A 24,674-nucleotide genomic window follows, 5' to 3' on the forward strand; every position below is an offset into this window, starting at 1 on the left:
CAGATGGCGCTTCATCTGATCAGAATAGCAATAATTAGGATAACAAAGTATGACAAAGCAAAGATGATAATCATTACAGGAAATGCTCAATATGTCCGCCACAATTCCTCAACAATATCTCTAGTCGAGGAATAATGTTGTAAAGAGCACTGTAAAGCATGTCCGGAGTTATGGTGAGGCATTGGCGTCGTATGTTGTCTTTCAGCATCCCTAGAGATGTCGGTCCATCACAACACACTTGCGACTTCAGGTAACCCCAAAGCCAATAATCGCACGGACTGAGGTCTGGGGACCTGGGAGGCCAAGCATGACGAATGTGGCGGCTGAGCACCCGGTTATCACCAAACGACGCGCGCAAGAGATCTTTCACGCATCTAGGAATATGGGGTGGAGAGACATCCTGCATAAACATCGTACGTTCCAGCAGGTATTTATCAGCCAGGCTGGGGATGATGCGATTCTGTAACATATCGGCGTACCTCTCACCCGTCAAGGTAGCAGTTACAAAACCAGAATCACGCATTTCCTCGAAGAGAAAGGCCCGATAACGGTAGATGTGGTAAATCCAACCCATACCGTGACTTTCTCGTCGTGCAATGAAGTTCCCACGACAACTCTAGGACTTTCGGTAGCCCAAATTCTGCAGTTGTGGCGTTGACAGACCCTCGGAGCGTGAAATGAGCTTCGTCGGTCCCCAACACGTTACTCAACCAATTGTCATCTTCCGCCATCTTTTGAAACGCCCACACCGCAGATGCCCTCCGCTTCACTAAATCGCCAGGTAACAGTTCATGATGCCGATGGATTTTGTACGGATAGCATCGGAGGGTGCGCCTAAGTGCCAACCAAAGAGTAGTGTATGGAATGCCGGTGCAACATGAGGCTGCACGGGCGCTGACTTCCCCGTGCATAGACGAAACCGCTACAGTCTCCATTTCTTCCTGAACTGTCTCAGCAGCATTACGCCCTGTGCTCGGTCGGCCACTGCAGGACTATCGTCTAAACAACCCGTGGCTTCGAACTTCGAAATCATTCTCGCCACAGCTGCATTTGTCAACGGACCTTTACCCGTTCGAATCCCCTTCCTATGGCGATAGAATCGTAACGTTGAACTAGCACATTCCCCATTCTGATAATACAGCTGCACATAAAGCGCCTTTTCAGGTAATGTCAACAGACTGCGGCTGTAGGTTCATCTGATTCTCTCTCTCATGACAGCTCCTTTTATACACGATTGTCATCCACAGTCACTGACATTTTGCTGTCCAGCGCCATCTGTCGGACATTTTGTGAACTTTGTTTTTTTTGTTCTAATAAAACCCCATATCATTCCAAGTATGTGTGTCAATGTTTACCTCTCTATCTACATTATTCCGTGGTTTATTAAGGTGGGAATTTAAGGAGATGGGACCTGGATAAACTGACTAAACCAGAGGTTGTACAGAGTTTCAGGGACAGCATAAGGGAACAATTGAAAGAAATGTGGGAAACAAATACAGTAGAAGAAGAATGGGTAGCTCTGATGGATGAAGTAGTGAAGGCAGCAGAGGATCAAGTAGGTAAAGAGACGAAAGCTAGTAGAAATTCTTGGGTGACAGAAGAAATATTGAATTTAATTGATGAAAGGAGAAAATATAAAAATGCAGTAAATGAAGCAGGCAAAAAGTAATACAGACGTCTCAAAAATGAGATCGACAGGAAGCGCAAAATGGCTAAGCAGGCATGGCTAGATGACAAATGTAAGGATGTAGAGGCTTATCTCACTAGGGGTAAGATAGATACTGCCTACAGGAAAATTAAAGACACCTTTGGAGATAAGAGAGCCACTTGTATGAATATCAAGAGCTCAGATGGAAACCCAGTACTAAGCAAAGAGGGGAAAGCAGAAAGATGGAAGGAGTATATAGAGGGTGTATACAAGGGCGATGTACTTGAGGACAATATTATGGAAATGGAAGAGGATATAGATGAAGATGAAATTGGAGATACGATACTGCGTGAAGAGTTTGACAGAGCACTGAAAGACCTGAGTCGAAACAAGGCCCCAGGAGTAGACAACATTCCATTGGAACTACTGACGGCCTTGGGAGAGCCAGTCCTGACAAAACTCTACCATCTGGTGAGCAAGATGTATGAAACAGGCGAAATACCCTCAGACTTCAAGAAGAATATAATAATTCCAATCCCAAAGAAAGCAGGTGTTGACAGATGTGAAAATTACCGAACTATCAGTTTAATAAGTCACGGCTGCAAAATACGAACACGAATTCTTTACAGACGAATGGAAAAACTGGTAGAAGCCGACCTCGGGGAAGATCAGTTTGGATTCCGTAGAAATGTTGGAACACGTGAGGCAATACTGACCTTACGACTTATCTTAGAAGAAAGATTAAGGAAAGACAAACCTACGTTTCTAGCATTTGTAGACATAGAGAAAGCTTTTGACAATGTTGACTGCAATACTCTCTTTCAAATTCTAAAGGTGGCAGGGGTAAAATACAGGGAGCGAAAGGCTATTTACAATTTCTACAAAAACCAGATGGCCGTTATAAGAGTCGAGAGTCATGAAAGGGAAGCAGTGGTTGGGAAGGGAGTGAGGTAGGGTTGTAGTCTCTCCCCGATTTTATTCAATATGTATATTGAGCAAGCAGTAAAGGAAACAAAAGAAAAATTCGGAGTAGGTATTAAAATCCATGGAGAAGAAATAAAAACTTTGAGGTTCGCCGATGACATTGTAATTCTGTCAGAGACAGCAAAGGACTTGCAAGAGCATTTGAATGGAATGGACAGTGTCTTGAAAGGAGGATATAAGATGAACGTCAACAAAAGCAAAACGAGGATAATGGAATGTAGTCGAATTAAGTCGGGTGATGCTGAAGGAATTAGATTAGGAAATGAGACATCTACATCTACATCCGTACTCCGCAAGCCACCTGACGGTGTGTGGCGGAGGGATCTCAAATTTAGCATTGGAGGGCAGCGTGGAGGGTAAAAATCGTAGAGGGAGACCAAGAGATGAATACACTAAGCAGATTAAGAAGGATGTAGGTTGCAGTAGGTAGTGGGAGATGAAGGAGCTTGCACAGGATAGAGTAGCATGGAGAGTTGCATCAAACCAGTCTCAGGACTGAAGACCACAACAACAACAACAACAACATCAAGTTTTTAAATTTATACTGACTTTTTGATCACCCGGTATATCGGTATTGTACAAGCAGCTAAACTTTCACTTGCCGCACCAGAGTATAAAGCTTACACAGGTGATGCAAAACCTTTTTGAGCTGTTTAGACAGGGACGGCGCTGTTGCAGAGCGGCCAGATGGAGCTAGTAAACACCTCGTCCCACTGGCTGGTGTGGAGTTCCGGACCGCCTGAGGCGGCGCTGCCGCTGCGGCTGGACAGTGACGTCATCTGGGCGCGGCGGCAGGGTGGCGCTGTGCTGTTGGACGCCCTCTACCGCGTGCACCCGTCGCGGCCGCTCTGCATCCTGCCAGCCGGCCACTGGTCGCCTGATACTGGGGTCGTACTACACCGCACCGCGTTGGACAACGGCTGGAGGCTTCTCGACGGCCTCGTACTGGGGGCGGCTGGAGTGGTGAGAACTAGATAAGCACACTATGCATCCTGCAGACCACGTTACGCTAACTCCAAGTAATGGGGACTCTAGCTTTGATAACGTCCTAAAATAGATGAGGAAGCTAGTCCCGAAGGTTCTTCAGGTATGTAGTATCCACTTGCAGCAACTCGTTATCAGTTACATACAGCAGGGCTGCCAAATTGTGCGGATATTGACAACAGCTTGTCACCCGCTAATGCGAATAATTCTGGACATTTTCTATCGCATTGAGATCGGATGATTTAACGGGGCAGTAGGGGTGAGACAAGTTGCGTCAATGCAGGAACGTTTGCATGTCTGTTATCTTGGAAGATAGGAGTACCCACCAGCGTATTCGTCGTAAAGACATAGAAGAAAGGTTAACACTTAAGTCTTCGAGAATACTGAAATAAACATCATAGTACATGCTCATAGTAAGCTGAATAAGAGGCGGCAGCACATGGTATGAAAAGTCCTCAAGATACTATACAATCACCTACAGTGTAAAGCAGGCCCTCCACATATTATGGGTTAAACACCTCACTGGGCCATCGGGTTGGGTTTCTTGCCTCATTTGAAGAGAGACAATATCGTCACTCGTCAGGTCACACCACGCGCTACTGTCGTGTTAATGTGTTTTGTGGCCCAGTGAAGACGTGCATGTTTATATGCCGCTGTGAGAAATGGCCTTTTGCGAGGTGCAAAACTCCAAATAACCTTTTCATGCCACCCCGCACGCAAACTTCGCTTTGAAACTGGTTGATTTGGACCTACGTTGACTGACAGCAGAAATTCCCGTTGAGTGTGAAACCGACTATCATTGACAAGCCGCGACACTCCCGTCTCTGTTGTTTATGATTATTGTACGACCAATTTTCTTACTGGCAGCTTCATTCATTGTGTGCTCACGGGCATGTTCAAACACGACAGTTCCTTTCTGCTATTGTCACGTCCATCTTAGTGCACTCCCTACAGCCGACCGCAACGTACACACCATACGCTGCCATGACTAGCATCAGCGGTGGAGCGTCTCACGCAACTCTGGTACCTGTTCTACTCTATCTACGCAACGCTCCAAAGCGGCCTGTGTGCTTTTTTTGAAGGGGCTGACTAATATTTTGTACTGTGAGTTTAGGACATTACGAGGAACAGCTGCAATGACATCGCAACTGTTGCGTCGTCAAAACCCTACAGTTACTTTTCCTTAGGTTAAATTTGGAAATTTGTGGTAAGTTCCAAACTGCTGAGGTCATCGGTCCCTAGGTTTACACACTACTTAATCTAACTTAAACTAACTTACACTAAGGACAACACACACACCCAAGCTTAAGGGAGGACTCGAACCTACGACGGGGCGAGCGGCGCGAACCGTGGCAATGTGCTCAAGACCGCACGGCTACCCGCGCGTCTTTCCTTAGGTTAACGTGCTTCCGTATTTCAGCAGTGACTCTTTCTGCTTGATGAAGTAATTATGATCGCAGCTCTCTCGATGGTGCACTGTCTAGAGTTGTTGAATAACATTTAGATATAATGTTCATATCCAATATTTATCTCTCTCATTTTACCTCCTCTCTTCTTACCCTTCTCTCTCTGGACTCGCATTCGGGAGGACGGCAGTTCAGATCCACATTGGCCCTTCCCCTTCCACAATTACATTTTATGTCGTTTCCCTAAATTCCTTAAGACAAATGCCAGGATGCTTCCTTTGAAAAAGAGGCGGCCGATTTCGTTTTCCGTTAAACCACAATCTTCTTGTTATGATGCGAGTTGGCAACCATTATGTTCGGAGGAGCCAAATGTTACGACCTCGTTGCTAATGATAAATGGGTGGAAGGTGGGCAAAGATAACTCTCTCCATAGGAATATGGACAAGCAGACAGAGGATTAATTGGTACAAGCGCACTTTAAATAAATATCATTTACTCAGCTCGTTGCTGCAACATTATTGACAACCTGTGGCAGCCGAATAAATATCATTTACTCAACTCGTTGCTGCAACATTATTGACAACTTGTGGCAGCCGTGCTGGCTATAAGCAGAAAAGCTCGACATGGTCATGTATCTATAGACACTGAATATTTGCCGGCAGAGTTAGCTATCAACAGCTTGATGTAACGATCTGCACCAACTAGCACCACAGAAGTAACCTCGAACTAGAAGACTGGTGCCCGGGGCCCACAACTTATATACCGACCTGGCAGCCTTCGTTAGTCAGTGGCCAGGAGGCTCTTCATTCGTGAGGTCATCCTATCCCTGATGATGTTCAAAGCGCTGCTCGCAGCGCCTGCAGGTATCTTCACTGAGGCGCCGGCTCCGGCAGTACCGATAAACTATAATACTACACTCCCTTCTGCCTTTTATTTTATTTATTTATTTACTGTTTACTCGCAATCAGCCTGACCATATTAAGACCTTAAGACCATCTCCTACACCTGACCAGAAACAACGCACACAAAAAATATTACACAACAATAACAATAATAGTAATCTGCGCTATTAATAATTAATTATTTTAATGATGATGATGACAATAATAATATTAACACTGATAATGATGCTAAATTAATGGAGAAATTAAGAATGATATTCATTAGTTGTTACATAACAAGTACAACAATAATAATTTGCATTATTAATTAGAGTAATAATTGACAATAATAATAACAATAATAATAATAGTAACACTAATAATAATAATAACAAATTAATCGAGGTAAGAAAAGCAATTTTCATTAGTTTAGCACTTTCGAAGCCTCGTTTTGTATTAGAAGAAGCGGATTGGATAATACAAGAGAAGATTGAAATAAAAGTGACAATGGCTGCTAGGAAAGAAGAGACTCTCAGTAGAGAAATCTGTAGGGAAGGGGAATGATGATGATGTTTGATTTGGAGGGCGCTCAACAGCGCGGTTATCAACGCCCGTACAAATTCCGAACCTTTGCTCAGCCCTGTCTTGCCATGATGAGGACAGCACAAACACCCAGTCATCTCGAGGCAGGTGAAAATCCCTGACCCTGTCCAATCGAACCCGGGACCCCGTGCTCGGGAAGCGAGAACGCGACCGCGAGACCACGTGCTGTGGACTAGAGAAGTGGAAGGAAAAGTGATGGGGGGAGAGGGTTGATGAGCATGAGCTGCAGAAGGGGCAGATTTTCTGATAGAAGGTGGGCTGTTAGTTGTCCTTTGAAGTTTAAAGGGATTTTAATTTCTCTGATATTTTGAGGAAGATTCTTCAATCCACAATGTCCCCTCTGCTTGCACCGCTTCATCACTATCAAAGTGAAGTCCTCGAAGGTGTTCATTAAGTTTTGGAAACAGATGAAAATCAGTTGGGGCCAAGTGGGGGCTGTATAGAGGTTAATCGATGACAGAGAACGCAAGGCATTGGATGGTTACAAATGACGCAGCACTCGTGTGTGTTCTGGCATTGGCTGAAGAAGACGGTGCACCATGCGTGGACTAACTGTTCGAATGCGAAACTCACTTACAGCACACTGTTTCTCAGGCACCGACATAGTTATGTTGCACGCCGCCATGCTATAAGCTACAATTCGGAGCCCTCTTACGGCAGAGGGCTGCAAATATGTAGATATGAAGAATAAAGCTGTAGAACGTCAATAAAGTTTGTTTTCTTTAAATATCTTTAAGAGTTTTTACACCGCGAGGGATTATTTTTCAGCACGTTCTCATTGAGAGACAATGTATCGAGTACTCAGGAAGTCTCGGGTGTCGTAGAGCTCAATCGGCAACTGCATAGCCTACTCCTGTATGAATTTGATAGAGTGAACTTCCCGACCTGGTAGTTACGTCTCGATAATTCTGGATTTGTGAAATTACTCCACTTAAAAACACCTGCCCACCTCTGCATAGAACGGACCTACGCCCAAACTTCGCCTTCAGTTTCAGATATGTTCCTGTATCGCTCATGACAGTTACTACAGCTGTCAAAAGAAAATTTAATCATTGCAATTTTAGTCATTTTTCTTTCTACTTGGCTTTTTCATTCTTTCTCATCTTTTTATGAATTGGGACTATTTCGTAATGTGCCTAAATTGTTTCTGACTCAAGATAATAAAGATTATAATGGCAACGTGGAGAATTAGCAGCCGCGCGGTCTTAGGCGTCTTGTGTAGGTCCGCGAGGCTGCCCTCCTTCGGAGGTTCGAGTCCTCGCTCGGGCATGGGTGTGTGTGTTGTCCACAGCGTAAGTTAGTTTAAGTTAGATGAATTAGTATGTAAGCTTAGGGACCGATGACTTATGCAGTTTGGTCCCATAAGATTTTATCACTAATTTGAATTTTTTTAAGAATTAGCAAACAGTTATATAATCTCACTACGTATGTTTTCCTGTCATATCTTTGCACCACGCAGGTTGTCAAAGAACAAGACTTTGCTTTCTTCTTTATGTGAGAATTTCTAAATTTTCTTGGAGAAGTATCATACTGATTAGAATTTCATATCAGTATTAAATTTCGTCTTTCTGAAACATGAACACGAAAATCTCGAATGCGGAGTCTCCAGAAACTCCGAGAGGCATTTGCTGTTGTGTTTGGTGTAGCAGCTAAGAAGAAAGGGTGGTTGCGTACCACCATTATGAAAACTTGGTTTCATTGCAGCACATTGCAATAATGGAGTTTTTAGTATTAGATTATTAAGTTTCCTTTAATTTACATCTATGGTCACAAACTTTTTGTTAACAGAATACCGGTTTCGGTATTTAATGACCATCATCAGATCTGTTTCATAAAAACAAAGTCGTAATGCCACTACGGTTGCATTACATTAGGACTTTGAAACGTCCTCTTTGAACAATTATACACGAATGTGCTTAAACTGACACACAATATTTTTTTTTTAGCGCAACGCAATCTGAATTTTAATAATCCCTACAAAAGAATGGCCCTGACTAACATTAACCTATACCTTTCACAAATCACTTACCTCACCAAAAATCTTCGTTACTCGAACTACTGCAATACAGCGAGCGCCACTACTGCCAACTAAATAAAAGATTCAAACTACTGAAGGCACTAACTACTGATAGGCATAGTTAGCAAGTGAAAGATTTTGATAGAGAACAAACAATGTATTTACGTTAATAGTCATAATATATATATATATATAGCAGTTCATAACATCCATTCTTACAAATTTCAAAACTCCGCCATCTCTCTCCCCACGTCCACCACTGCTGGCGGCTCACCTCCAACTGCGCAACGCTACGCGCCGCTAACAGCCAACTGCCCAACGCTACAATGGCGAGTATTACAACAATGCCAACCAGCCAAAGACTGCGCACAGCACAGCCAGTGATTTTCATACAGAGGTGGTGTTACAAATAAAAAAACCTAAACAGCCTACTTACAACTTTGTTTTTATGAAACAGATCTGATGATGGTCATTAAAGACCGAAACAGGTAATCTGTTAACAAAAAGTTTGTCACCATAGACGTAAATTAAAGGAAACTTTTTACATATATGGGTCACTGTTTTTTCGCGACGATGTCGCAGCTTGTGATATTAGATTCTTGTTCGAGAAATCTCATAATCAACCATTTAGCATCCACTGCTCGATAAAAGCCTCCTGTAGCCTTTTAATGCATTACTGGCATCATCTGCTATGCATCCATTATGTGTCTTCATGTTTGTTAATGTTATCTGCCAAGTCGTCGTCAGCATATCTTGCTCTTGTGCTTGACGTTGCTGACTCTCAAATCATGTGAAGCAATTTCCTCTCAGTTCCCTGACAGGTCGGGGATTTTCACCGTTCGGTGCTGGATATGTGTGTTGTAATCATCATTTCATCAACATCGACGCGCAGGTCTCCAAAATGGCGTCAAAAAAGAAAAAAGACTTGTACCAGGCGGCCGAACTCCCCAGAAGAGGACTTCTGGACAACAAATCCATATGAACATTTCATTTACAAAGTCGTCGTCTCGGGTATTCTTCTCTTCGTAGCCAGCATCTAAAGCTACATGACTCCTTTGCAGTTCACACTTAAGCATTTGACATAGGGCTCATAGGACAACTTTCATGCTGTTTGTGGACAGCTCCCCTCTCGAATAGCACGTAGGAAAAATGGACTTCTGAATCTTTCCGTGTGATTTCTCTTATTTTATTATGATGATCGCTTCTCGCTGTTTAGGTGGGAGTCAAGAAAATACGAGTAGTTTGGCAGTCGGATTAGAAAATTTGAGAGTGAAATTTTTCGTTAAAAGATGTCGCCACAACGAAAAACGCCTTTGTTTTAATGATTGTGACCCAAGCTCTAATATCATATGTATGACACTCTCTCCCCTATTTCGTGATAATGCAAAAAGAGCTGCTCTTCTTTGTAGTTTTTCAATGTCATCCGTCAATTCTGTCTGGTAAGAATCCGATACGGTGCAGCATTACTGTCAGATAATACGTACAAGCGTCTTGTAGGCAGTCTCTGCAGTAGGTGTGTCACTCCTTTCTATCAATAAAAAGTTCCAGTTTAAGTTATCTATAATTGCAATTCCTCACGCTGTCTCATCCAGTAATTACCAACACGTATCACACCACTGCTCGCTCAACCACCTTCAGTTTTTGACTGTTTGTATCAGTGGAGCTCTGTGTCTCAGAGGCAAGAGTCCAAACTAGTGGTACATGCTTGTTGCAAACGTTTCTTTTCCACACATCGCAAGCTTACCTTTGAAAACCCTGTTTGGTTTCGCAAAAGCACATCAGAGCAGTTTAACTCTTGTATTTTTTTCTTTTACTGTTCATCCATCTACAGTAATCAATTACTCTAAACACTTCTAAATATCAGTTCGCAAACTACTGTGCAGAGCATGGAGGAAGGTATTTCGCACTTTTATTCTTCGATTTCGGCCATTTATGAATCATGTGAAGCAGTTTCCTCATGACTTTGTCTTCTTTCCTGATTTTCGGTCTTTCCGGTATTTTTGCATTGTTTCACTGTGTTCTTTTCGTCTGTCACCATTGCATACTGCGATGCTCTTTCTGACCTTTTCCTAAAATTCACCAAACTTCTACATTTGTTTTGTAAAGTTGGTTTACCTAGAATATCTGCTTTTGGGATGTTGATTTCTGTTAGGTCGTTTTTCACTTCTCTGAACTAACTGGTATGCGTTTTGGGATTTTTGTAGAAATGGTCAGATGTATTTTGAGTCAATCTTTCCGGGTTCATCCGAATTAAGTGACAATAAAACGAAATTATCGTTTTCCTTAGAGCATCAGATAGTTTTTGAGTTTGGGTGTAGATTCCTTCGTTACTTCTTATCATCCATGTACGCCCAACTTTTCTTGGACCGGGTATTTTCCGTAGTACCTTCCTTTTCTTTTCTCCATATTTTCAATTTCTCTCTTTCGTTGGGAGCTATACAGGGTGAGGCAAAGGTCTGTATACATCCTTATAAAAGACGAACGGTGTGAGGAATCGTAATGCCGTCTGGTACAGGTTATCTGTAGGCGGGGGTACAACTCGTAGGAGCTATGGCGACAGCGGCGGGCATCTTGAAATCCGCCATCTTGGAGTTGGTTTACATGTTTCACATGGGAAGGGGGTCATGTGACACATCATTTTGAGTTGCCTCTTTCTTAGTAATATGCATGCGAAATCTGTTTTAAGGTATATTTATTTGTGTAGGAGTAACGACGTGTTAAAGTTTGAAATTGCGAGGACGTGATCAATTATGTTTATTGTTGTAGTTGATTTACAGTGGTACTTATACAGCAGGAAGGCGTTGACACTGTGCTAATGAGTGGTGGACGAAGTACCAGAGTGACTGCTGCTGACTTCAATGCGCGGCATCCTGAGAGAAATAATATTTCACGTTTGACAATATCCAAGAGAAATTTCTTGCAACAGGTTCTGTGGTTTACAAGCCACGCAGTGGACGTCCAAGAACAGCCACCGACGAGGAGACTGCAGCAGCAACTGTGAAAAGCCACATCGCAGTAAGCACCAGTTATCAGCAATATCTGGTGTCATTCAGGGTTGAATCCTGCTAGTATTGCCGGCACTCTAATGGCACCCGCACAAGTTACAGGTGCAACATCATCTCTCGGAGAATGGCAATGACCGGCGAGTGTAGCTTTCAAAAAGGGGTCTGGATCAGTGTAACAGAAATCCAAACTTCATACGACTGGTTTCGTTCAGTGACGAAGCAAATTTTTATATGCAAAGAGAAGCACACAAACAGAATCAGCATTGCTGGGCGTATGCAAACTCCTCGTGGCTGAATCCCTGTATAGGTACTAGTGGCCAAAGAGTAATAGTTTGGTGTGGGGGTTTGGGACACAAGAATCGTGGATCCGACGTTTATTGATGGAAATTTAAATGTGCAGACATATCTTAACATGATCCGTGATTATACGCTTCCAACGCTGTTGAAGCCACAGGGCGATTTTCCAAACACTCTTCCAAGACGGTGCTACTGAAGTTAGACTGTTTCTAGATGAACAGTTTGGAGGTCACAGCATAGTTAGCAGGGGTTCTATCGAATTACCACCACGGTTCCCAGTTGTTACACCTTTTGACCATTACCTGTGAGGATATTTGAAATCAACTGTGTGTGAGGTAAAAATCAACAGTGCAGCCAATCTTCGCCGGCGTATTTAGGAGGCGTGTGACTCTGTTGATCCACAGATCCTGTGACGTGTGCAGAGGACTGGCAAAAAAGGCTCCGATTGTGTATCCAGTGCATTGGAGGTCATTCAGTACGTATTGTGTAATGCGAACTCTGTTAATCTGACACGTACCCTAAACATTAACAACTCTTAAGTCCTACACAAATAACGTTATCTTAAAATAGATTTCACATGTATATTCCTGAGAAAGAGGCAGTGAAAAATGATGTGCCACATGATCCCCTCCTCTTTTGAAACACGTAATCCAAATCGAAGATGTCGGATTTCAAGACGGCCGCAGCTGTCGCCATAGTTCCAATAAGTTGCGCTCCCTCCTACATACACCCCACACCAGACGCCATAACGATTCCTCACACCGTTCGAATTTTATAAGGGTCCATCCAGACTTTTGCCTCACCCTGTACATTTCGCTGTATTAGGCACTCCGGTTTATTGACAGTGTTGTAGAGTAGAATTTTTGTGTTAGCTGACAGTGATTACTTACTTACTTACTTACTTACTTTACTTTACGCGAGCAGCCCAGGACCGCGCGCAGCTACAAGACTCTTCTTCCACTGGATTCTGTTTGGTGCCTTCTGTCGCCAATGACTCTCTACGCCGATCTGCAGTAAGTCATTGATTCCATATCCCCACATTTTCTTTGGACTTCCTAGTGGTGTCCTTGCGCAAGGAGCAAAATCCATGGATATCAAAGGCCATCGGTGCTTATCCATCTCAGCGACAAGTCATGCCTAAAATAGCCGATTGCTTCTCATCAAGCTTACAGTGTTTATGATAGTGTAGATTTCACCCAACTCACAATTATGGCAGATCCTTCATCCTCCAGTGATCGCATCTTATATTAGACTATGGATCTTTCCTAAGACTTTTTACACTAGAAAACAATAAGGTTTTTCTTGTTTTCCTCCGGTCACTCCAGGTTACGCAAGCCTACAGCCCTACGGACTAGATCAGTGTTTTGTACAACTGGAAATTGAAATTCCTTGATAGACTGCGTGATTTGAAAAGCTGACTCAGACTGAAGTACGATCGGGTTGCTGCTTGGATCCCCACTTTGATTACCCCCAAGTATTTAAAATTATACCCTTGTGGGTGATAAGATTCCGACTACTAGAGGCTGCAGTGGGCCTTTCAATAAGCATCAGCTCTTCTCATCACGAGATACTCGATCTTGGATTTATTCGTAAGGAAACCGATTCTGCTCGCTGCCGCCTCCACGCTGTCGCTCATCCACGTCAGTTCTTCCTTAGATCTTGACAACAGGGCCACATCGTCGACAAATGAGAGGTACGCGATATTCTCACACTCTACATCGATTCTTATGGAAAACTTCCCTGGTCAACTTTTCGAGCGCCTGGTTAAACAACACCGGTGACAAACCATCTCCTTGTCTCAAATTTCAAATGGCTCTGAGCACTATGGGACTTAACTTCTGAGGTCATCAGTCCACTAGAACTTGGAACTACAGAAACCTAACTATTCTAAGGTCATCACACACATCCATGCCCGAGGCAGGATTCGAACCTGCGACCGTGGTGGTCGCGCGGTTCCAGACTCTAGCGCCTAGAGCCGCTCGGCCACCCTGGCCGGCTCTCCTTGTCTCAACCCTGTATTTATGTAAAATCTCTCCATGACCTGGTTCCCGAACTTCACTTTTCCTTTGAAATCAGTGAGACAAACTCGAATGAGGCTCACGATTTTCTTGGTATTCCGAACTCAGTTAGGCAATTCATAAAGTTCTTCCGGTGGTTGCAGCATACGCCTCCTTAAAATCTATGAAGAGCACATGCAGGCTTTCGCCATTTTCCCATATCTTTTCGGTGAGGCGTCGCAGCACATAGATGACGAGTATAGAGCAGATGACCGCTGTATTCCAATCTTCTGGGATCTACTTCCTTGACTGACTTCTGCCTGGATTCCATCTTCTCCTAGATATTTGTCGGTCCTCAGCTTCATTATCTGAAACTGTATGCCCTCCTGTGTGCATGTTGGCTAATCTAAATCTACAGTGTGAGGAAGTAGAAATTATAACAGTTCTTTAGATGCAGCATAGTTGAGGAGCTCCATGAAGTACTGTTTCCATCTCTCAGCAATGTTTAACTCATTGTTGAGTATGGTACTGTTATCTGTCCTAGAAGAATTTTGAGAGTGATAATTAATTGTCAATGCCTTTTGTTAATTGCCAAGCCAATTCTATTTTCCGGAATTTGTTTCTGTTTGCTTCTTTGTCTAGTCAGTTTGGTTCTATCATTGCCCCTAAATACCTACTTAGATACACTGAAGAGCCAAAGAAACTGGTATAGGCATGTGAATTGTTATACAGATATGTGTAAACAGACAGAATACGGCGCTGCAGTCGGCAACGCCTATATAATACAACAAGTGTCTGGCGCAATTGTGAGATCGGTTACTGCTGCTGCAATGGCAGGTCTCAAGATCTGAGTTTGAACTCCTGCTGTTCCTTTCGTTTTCGAAGGACATTCATCGTCCAGTACGATTCTTCTGGAGTCTACTAACCTTATATTCAAATATTCATCGAGCCAGTCATCTGCCTGCGTAGACACTCAGTCTAGTCATACATTTGTTAGTACACGACGCAATTCGGAAGTCTAAAAAGAAGGAATCTACCACTTCACTTGACCCTGTTGTTCGCACGATGTCGTGGATGTCTGTCTGTTCCACATAAAAAGCCTTCTCATCTCGCTCTACAGCTTCATTTTTATTATATATAATTATATTTTCGGTTAAATGTTTGAACAAAGAAAAAACAAAGTGCCTTAGAAATTATGGAATGGAATCTTGTCCGAATTTTGATAGAGGGGATATCAAATTGACGAGTTTGAGGTCTAGTTTTGATATGTAAACGAAGTGTCGAAATGTTCATCTCTTCACGTTCTAGGTATTTTGTGCATGAAAATTTGCGCCGGAGTGATATTTAACTGCCAATAAAAAAAATGAAGTACAAAAAAAGGTGAAAATATGGGCAAACTTTTTGTGAAATGATTTGTGTAGCTCTGAGAAATAAAACAGGTTAGTGAAACATTTGAGGCACGTCTGTATGATTCTCGAAATGATATACGAGTACACCATATGGTACGCCAAATGAGAATTTAAGCTTCAATATTTCTCTTAGAACCGCAGAATTTTAAAGAGTGCTAGCGGATATTTGCCTGATGTGTTACGAAGACCGTCACGTCTCATTTGCTGTACATCATTTGAATCATTGTTCGAAGGAGGATGAAATGTTCCTCTAATCTGTTTTATTTCTTGCTTTTAGATAAATAACTTCACGTAACACTTGACGGCCTTTTTGCAGTTTTTTTGCTGTTGTGTTCATTGAACATTATTTTGGTTGATTTCCATTGTTGGTTGCGAACTTGCTCTACTACGTTCTTCCGTTAGCTGTGTGCACCCGCATTTAAGCGTGTGGGCGAGTAAGTGCTGAGGGAGCGCCTCTGTGGCTCGGCAGGTAGTGGATACGGCCCCGGACAGGCTGGGAGAGCGCCTGCTCGTGGTGCAGGACCGACACCTGGACACCAACATCCGCTTCGGCTGGGACCTGTGCCAGAAGCTCAGCTTCATGTTCAACTTCTCGTAAGTAGCCGCTCTGCGGAGCTAGCAACGGATGTTGTTGTTGATGATGATGATGATGATGATGTTTAGTTTGTGGGGCACTCAACTGCGGGGTTATCAGCGCCCGTACAAATTCCCAACCTTTGCTCAGTCCATTCCTGCCCCTTTCATGAATGATGATGAAATGAAGAGGACAACACAAACACCCAGTCATCTCGAGGCAAATGAAAATCCCTGAGCCCGTCGGGAATCAAACCCGGGACCCCGTGCTCGGGAAGCGAGAACGCGACCGTACGACCACGAGCTGCGGACAGCGGATGTTGAGCGCACTTCTTTCATGACTCAGATGGTGCATACGCTGGCTTCGGACTGACGTTCATAGCCGAAAGTGTCATCTTTACTGTACATGAGGTACAGGTTCTGAATGCAGTTGCAGTATCCAACATAAAGTGCTTAGAAACAGGACAAAGTGGGGGGGGGGGGGGGGGGGGGGGGGGAAGCGGGGGGGTGCTATTGCTAAACGAATCCATAGGCAGAAAAGTTGGCAGTAAGAAGACAATATCTTGGAGGACCTTGTCCAGTAACGGCACAACCCTCACATTACCCTTGACAGCGATGCGAAGAGACAGATTCCACTCATGGTAGCGGTCCAAAACGACTGACGCAGGTTCCTGCAGAACCCGATGGCATAATGCATGGGAAATGCGTCGGCAACTGGTTCCCAGCACATTCTTCTGTAACCGTCGTTCGACGACAGTCAAATCATGAACTCGTCCGTGAACAGAATCCGAGGCCATGATTTAGGTTCCCTTCCAGACGATCCCTTGACCCACCTTCTATACGCATCAGGGGCGCTGACAGAACTGTTCGGTTATCTGACAGAGATGATCGTATAGAGACGGTTGCGTACCGTTTGTATCGATTGGCTCCATAAATGTACAGTTCTGCTACAGTCGGTATATTATGAGAAGTGCCTGCATGTTTTTGCCGATGGCCTTTCCGCAGTGGTAAGACCGGTTCCGATCAGATCACCGCTGTCGGGCTGGGCTAGCACTTGGATGGGTGACCACTCGGTCTGCCGAGCGCTGTTGGCAAGCGGGGTGCATTCAGCCTTTGTGAGGCAATCTGAGGAACTAATTGATTGCGGTGTAGCGGCTCCGGTCTCGTTAACCAACATACAGCCGGGAGAACGGTGTGCTGACCACATGACCCTCCATGTCCGCATCCAGTGGCCCATTTGGGCTTAGGATGACACGGCGGCAGGTCTCTACAGTTGAGCCTCCATGTCCTATTCGGGCGGTGTTTAGTGTAGTCTGCATGTTTAATTACATTCTGAAACCGAAGAGAGAAAATCAGATCGTTTTACGGTCTGTAAGTTAAGATTATTGCTACGGTGGTACACTGAAAAATGCCATGGTCCGCATACAATGATTTTGTATGTTAATAGTCTAAAAAATGCATTCCACTGACGGATAAATTTTCATCCTGATGGTTGAAGTTCATTCGCCGCACCAGTTGGACGCTTTCTATAAAACTTTGACAGTGTGAGTTCTAAATGCTGCTGATACTCAGAATTTTTATGACTTGAGAAAGAATCTAAAAGGAGACGATATTTGTTCTCACTAAACGGAAGAAAAGCGTTGTGACATTTCAGTCACCTGTCATTGTGCGATGATTTTCTTTTCATCTATACAGTTTTTATTATGTTTCAGGAAAGCACAGGCTTTCTAGCTATGGAGGAAGTTTCAGTTTACTTTGGTGGAAAGCGAGCGGGCTGAGTGGCCGAGTAGCGTGACCGCAAGAGGTCTGTCACGAAGGCTGTGGTGGAAGCAGGCGAGACTCATGGCTACTGCTTTTCGCAGAAGCGCATCTACTAAGCCCCAGCTCGTCCATTTCGGCTACGAATGCCGTTTTCTCCTTTGAAAGGAATTGCCGACCAGACCCCAGAGAACTGCCATGTGTAACGAATTCACCTTCCGATACACGGGACACAGAAGAGAATAATGATACGGCGCTGCTAGCCTATTGTGGTAAAACTCGTTGCCTTCGCTTCAGAATTTGGTTATCTAGTCATGTGAACCTTGTCCATGACCGGGCTTTAGCGAGAAGGACTCGATAAAAGAGCGGAACCTGATTAGGACTCAGTACCCACCTTCTGCATACTAAATTTCATTCAGTAAGCTAAGAGTGGTAAACTTGCGCAGACTTCCCCTCAATTCTGGAGAAGAAATCTGAATTCTCCCTGTTCTCTGTGACGATGTCTGGAGATCATCCCCTCCAGGCTGAGTTTCTTCGAGATTTAGAGACGAGGATTCTGTTTCGGGACGTGTTGTGGAGGGGGTGTCTGTAGCTGTGGCAACTAGTGTCGGCTGGCATCTCAACCAGTTTGCATTCGGTTACTGACTTGGGGTTTGAGGTGCATGTTCTGATTAAGTTTCCCATTTCTCAATTAGCGTTCTCTGTTATCTGAGCAGATGACAATTTGCAGGATTTGCAGCGCTACTTAGGATGCTTGATTGCTTGTCTTATTTCGCGAGTCTTACACTCGACTACTTTGCATTTGGGAACTGTGCATATTACGAAAGTTTGCTGCGATTCCAAAACAGATTTCAAGTTTGATTTGGCGTATCCTCCAATGTTTTAGGCGTACATTAAGGTACAAATAAATTTCTAGTGAGCCACAGTTTGACGCCAGCATTCGGAGAACAGATTTTTCTCATGATAGCAAAAGCTTAGTAATTGTTATCTGTGGTTCGTGTACAACTTTGTTCACAATAAACCGATATTGTTCAATGAATTCTTGCCTTGCAGTTGTAAACGCGATTGTCCCAATTAAAAAGCACTCCGTCTGTAGGCTACAAGTGGCCCCTCGGGACCCTCCGACCGCCGTGTCATCCTCAGTTGAGGATGCGAATAGGAGGGGCGTGTGGTCAGCACACCGCTCTCCAGGTCGTTATGATGGTTTTCTTTGACCATAGCCGCTACTATTCGGTCGAGTAGTTCCTCACTTGGCATCACGAGGCTGAGTGCACCTCGATTGTCCCAAGTAGACGACCCGTAAATAATAAATATAGTTAGTTACTTGCATATTTAATTTGTTGTCTCGCTGTGACGGTATTTCCGTTGCAGTACAGTTACCCACGCTTCGGACATTTTGATTAATTTGTCTAAATTAATGTGTAACGAGAGTTGCACTTGCCGGTCTGTAACGAGAGTTGCACTTGCTGGTCTAGCTTTTTGAGGTTGAAGTTCCTAAATGAAGTAGGCAACAGTTTCCACAACTGCCGAGCACCAACACGATTTCGACGTAACGTCTCGTTGGGACGCTAACAGTTTGACTCCATAAAAGGGTTAAATTTCAGCGTGACTGATGAAAAACGTATTACTACTTATCCACCATTTTTACAGGCTTTAATGTGTCTACCAGAAGAATTTCTGTGTCGAACATTGACCTTTTCACACGTGATGGCAACTTTCCAGACGTATCTTGGAGACAAACAAATAAGACGTAGCAATTAACTATTCGCTCCTATCAAGGGCGTTATTGTGTCTGAATAGAAGACTCAAAAACTGACGCCGCAGTCACCTTTGTACGACTGTCGCCTTCAAATGAAATAGTTATTTTGCCCTGCATTTTATTTTCAAAATTAGACCGATTTACAGTTACACGCCAGATTCACTAATACCAGTGGTCTTATTCTTTGCATCTGTGATAAGCACTGTAGTTCGCCCAGTTCACCACCGCTTAACCTTCGTCTAACGAGGCAATTTTAGTTTTTGAATTTTCTTCCGGAGATAATAAAATGTTACGCTATCATTCACAGATTATTCAGTAGTATTACTACGTGTAGTTTCTTCGCCACCGACGGTTTTGCAGTCTGTAGCATGCAAAACGTCAGCCGTTTTTAGCCATATTTCTGCATTATTTAATTTTTCATCTGAAAGTTCATCCACCATTTTGCACCATGCATAATCGTCACACATTTCTATTTATGGCTTTCGTTGGTGTCTGCTGTATATCTCTATAGCACGCAGCAAAACATTCACAGAGTTGCCATCACCTGCGCGATGACACTGCTCAGATTGTTTATTGGACTTCAGAATATGAGCCGGCTGCGGTGGCCGTGCGGTTCTAGGCGCTTCAGTCCGGAACCGCGGGACTGCTACGGTCGCAGGTTCTAATCCTGCCTTGAGCATGGATGTGTGTGAAGTGCTTAGGTTAGTTAGGTTTAAGTAATTATAAGTTCTAGGGGACTGATATCGTAAGATGTTAAGTGCCATAGTGCTCACAGCCATTTGAACCAATCAGAATATGATTGCGCCGGTATGACCCATAATTTCTACCAGAACTTAAAAGAAAGTACTGTAAGAAGGCGAACATTTGCTTCCACGTTTAAAGAAGCCTTGAAGCGATATTGCTGTTCGATAAGTGTAGCGCGTATTTAAAAAGAAAAACTGTTTACTACGTGCACCGCAACAACTGCTAGGTATATCCAGGGGCTGCCAATCAGTTAGCTGCATTCACCAAGCCGGGAAATTTCGGTTTGCGGGCTGTTTTAAATAACATCCAGCGTGTAGCGGCAGCTGAAATTTAACTTGTGTTTTGCAAGTGGCGTTTATACCAGTTCCAAAAATATTATTGCAGGTTTCAATCTGAGAAGTTTGACAATTCCCCTGTAAGGTGTAGCGCGGACACTTTAACGTGACGATTTTAGGTCGGAGGGGACCGGAAGGGGGGAGCGGAGGGGATGTCTTGAATCATGGTTTGGTAAGACACTCTCCCTCCTTCCAATATCGGAAAGTAAATACGAAGTAGTCGTTACCGAATGTTATGTGTACTCTGTTTTGCTTTGATTAGGTTAGATTCGATTAGATTAATACTCATTCCGTACATCATGAATACGACACTCAGTAATGATGTGGAAAATGTTCTGCATTGCTCGTTATTTTCTGTTATATGGAAACTAGCGAAGAGTCTAATCCTGTTCCATGACGTGGATCGACGAGGACTCTCACGGCGATCCCTACGACAATGTATAAGTTCTTTTTCCGCAGAACACGGACGTGGGCTGCCAGCCCTGAGAGGGGGAGATGGGGCTGCCCTCTTTTGTTTATGCTGCCGACTGACTGCCACATTAAGTGTCCGCACTATAGCCAGCAGCTGAGCCATAGTCGTAAAGTGAAAAAAAAAGTAACTGGCGTCGCTTCATTACATCGTGACTACTCCTTGTGCTGTGTATGTTTAGGGTCGTGCTGTACAAGACGGAGTCATACGGCTATCTCACGCCGAATGGCTCGATCGACGGGCAAGCGGGCATGCTGTACGATGGCACCATTGACCTCGCGCTGTCGTCGCTGATGCTGTCACACCACAGACTCGACTTCATCGACTTCAGCGCACGCTCGCGCATGTGGACGTACGTACACTTATTTATAGGCTCCTCATATACACTATGTGATCAAAAGTATCCGGACTACTGGCTGAAAATGAGTTACAAGTTCGTGGCGCCCTCCATAAGTAATGCTGGAATTCAGTATGGTGTTGGCCCACTTTTGGCCTTGATGACAGCTTCCACTCTCGCAAGCATACTTTCAGTCAGGTGCTGGAAGGTTTCTTGGAGAATGGCAGCCCATTCCTCACGGAGTGCTGCACTGAGGCGAGGTATCGATGTCAGTCGGTGAGGCCTGGCACGAAGTCGGTGTTGCAAAACATCCCGAAGGTGTTCTATAAGATTAAGATCAGGACTCTGTGCAGGCCAGTCCAATACAGGGATGTATTTGTGTAACCAATCCGCCACAGGCCCTGCATTATGAACAGGTGCTCGATCGTGTTGAAAAATGCAATCGCCATCCCCATCCCCGAATTGCTCTTCAACAGTGAGAAGGAAGAAGGTGCTTAAAATATGAAAGTAGGCCTGTGCTGCGATACTGCAACGCAAAACAACAAGCGGCGCAAACCCCCTCCATGATAAACACGACCATACCATAGCACCACCGCCTCCGAATTTTACTGTTGGCACTGTGACGTTCACAGGGCATTTTCCATACCCACATACTGCCATCGGATCGCCACATTGTGTACCGTGATTCGTCGCTCCACACAACGTTTTTCCATTTTTCAACCGTCCAATGTTTACGCTCCTTACACCGAGCGAGGCGTCGTACCGAGCGAGGCGTCGTTTGGCATTTACCGGCGTGCTGTGTGGCTTATGAATAGTCGCTCGACCATGGAATCTAAGTTTTCTCACCTTCCACCTAACTGTCATAGTACTTGCAGTGGATCCTGATGCAGCTTGGAATTCCTGTGTGATGGTCTGGATAGATGTGTGCCTATTACACATAACGACCCATTTCAACCGTCGGAGACGGCCGGGGTGGCCGTGCGGTTCTAGGCGCTTCAGTCTGGAACCACGCGAACGTTACGGGGGCAGATTCGAATCCTGCATCGGGCATGGCTATGTGTGTGATGTCCTTAGGTTAGTTAGGTTTAAGTAGTTCTAAGTTCTAGGGGATTGATGACCTCAGAAGTTAAGTCCTATAGCGCTCAGAGCCATTTGAACCATCAACAGTCGGCAATCTGTGTCAGTCAAAAGACGAGGTCGGCCTGTACGCTTTTCTGCTGTACGTGTTCCTTCACGTTTCCACTCCACTATCACATCAGAAACACTGGACCTAGGGATGTTTAGGAGTGTGGAAATCTCGCGTACGGAGACATGACACAAGTGACATCCACTCACTGGACCACGTTGGAAGTTCGTGAGATCCGCCGAGCAGCCCATTCTGCTCTCTCACGATGTGTAATGACTACTGAGGTCGGTGATATGGGGCACCTGGCAGTTGGTGGCAGAAAATGAACTTAATATGAAAAATGTATGTTTTTGGGGGTGTCAGGATACTTTTGATCACATAGTGTAAGTATATAGTAAGATGTAAAGACATTTGACCAGAAAATTACTGAATATTAATGACTGGATCCCACAGAGCTACCAAATTGCGGGGATGCTGACAGCCATTTTTCAGCCACTGTTACAAGGAGCTACTAATCCATTCTTCTCCATTTTAACACGTTAATAGTCGCTTTCTTATCTGTCTGTCTATCTATTCGGTGCTCTAGAGTTAGAGACTCAAAACTTTTAAAAATGCTCAGAACTGGATGATAATGCAATGTTAATTTGCTTTCTTGTCTGGTGTGTGTCGGAGTGTACTTTGTGTACCACTGCCATTTCCTGTTTCAGACGAGAATGGTTCATGGTAGAATACATTGCTGGTAAATATCCTTGTTGTTGTTGTTGTCTTCAGTCCTGAGACTGGTTTGATGCAGCTCTCCATGCTACTCTATCCTGTGCAAGCTGCTTCATCTCCCAGTACCTACTGCAACCTACATCCTTCTGAATCTGCTTAGTGTACTCATCTCTCGGTCTCCCTCTACGATTTTTACCCTCCACGCTGCCCTCCAATGCTAAATTTGTGATCCCTTGATGCCTCAAAACATGTCCTACCAACCGATCCCTTCTTCTAGTCAAGTTGTGCCACAAACTTCTCTTCTCCCCAATCCTATTCAATACCTCCTCATTAGTTACGTGATCTATCCACCTTATCTTCAGTATTCTTCTGTAGCACCACATTTCGAAAGCTTCTATTCTCTTCTTGTCCAAACTAGTTATCGTCCATGTTTCACTTCCATACATGGCTACACTCCAAACAAATACTTTCAGAAACGACTTCCTGATACATAAATCTATATTCGATGTCAACAAATTTCTCTTCTTCAGAAACGCTTTCCTTGCCATTGCCAGTCTACATTTTATATCCTCTCTACTTCGACCATCATCAGTTATTTTACTTCCTAAATAGCAAAACTCCTTTACTACTTTAAGTGTCTCATTTCCTAATCTAATTCCCTCAGCATCACCCGATTTAATTTGACTACATTCCATTATCCTCGTTTTGCTTTTGTTAATGTTCATCTTATATCCTCCTTTCAAGACACTGTCCATTCCGTTCATCTGCTCTTCCAAGTCCTTTGCCGTCTCTGACAGAATTACAATGTCATCGGCGAACCTCAAAGTTTTTACTTCGTCTCCATGAATTTTAATACCTACTCCAAATTTTTCTTTTGTTTCCTTTACTGCTTGCTCAATATACAGATTGAATAACATCAGGGAGAGGCTACAACCCTGTCTCACTCCTTTCCCAACCACTGCTTCCCTTTCATGCCCCTCGACTCTTATGACTGCCATCTGGTTTCTGTACAAATTATAAATAGCCTTTCGCTCCCTGTATTTTACCCCTGCCCCCTTTACAATTTGAAAAAGAGTATTCCAGTCAACATTGTCAAAAGCTTTCTCTAAATCTACGAATGCTAGAAACGTAGGTTTGCCTTTTCTTAATCTTTCTTCTAAGATAAGTCGTAAGGTCAGTATTGCCTCACGTGTTCCAACATTTCTACGGAATCCAAACTGATCCTCCCCGAGGTTTGCATCTACCAGTTTTTCCATTCGACTGTAAAGAATTTGCGTTAGTATTTTGCAGCCGTGGCTTATTAAACTGATAGTTCGGTAATTTTCACATCTGTCAGCACCTGCTTTCTTTGGGATTGGAATTATTATATTCTTCTTGAAGTCTGAGGGTATTTCGCCTGTCTCATACATCTTGCTCACCAGCTGGTAGAGTTTTCTCAGGACTGGTTGTCCCAAGGCCGTCAGTAGTTCTAATGGAATGTTGTCTACTCCGGGGGCCTTGTTTCGACTCAGGTCTTTCAGTGCTCTGTCAAACTCTTCACGCAGTATCGTATCTCCCATTTCGTCTTCATCTACATCCTCTTCCATTTCCATAATATTGTCCTCAAGTACATCACCCTTGTATAAACC

The 24,674-nt window shown here is 43.9% G+C and overlaps 1 protein-coding gene across 1 annotated transcript in view; it reads left to right on the forward strand.

Annotated features, from left to right (window-relative positions):
* Window positions 1-24,674, forward strand: part of LOC126337358 (uncharacterized) — a 73,424-nt gene that overhangs the window by 19,997 nt on the left and 28,753 nt on the right. The window contains exons 3-5 of the mRNA XM_050001465.1: window positions 3,311-3,595; window positions 15,701-15,825; window positions 21,051-21,221. Coding sequence (XP_049857422.1) covers window positions 3,311-3,595; window positions 15,701-15,825; window positions 21,051-21,221 — 581 coding nt within the window. The remainder of the gene's footprint in view (window positions 1-3,310; window positions 3,596-15,700; window positions 15,826-21,050; window positions 21,222-24,674) is intronic.

Source organism: Schistocerca gregaria, chromosome 1 (assembly GCF_023897955.1).
Source record: "Schistocerca gregaria isolate iqSchGreg1 chromosome 1, iqSchGreg1.2, whole genome shotgun sequence".
Taxonomy (NCBI): Eukaryota; Metazoa; Arthropoda; class Insecta; order Orthoptera; family Acrididae; genus Schistocerca; species Schistocerca gregaria.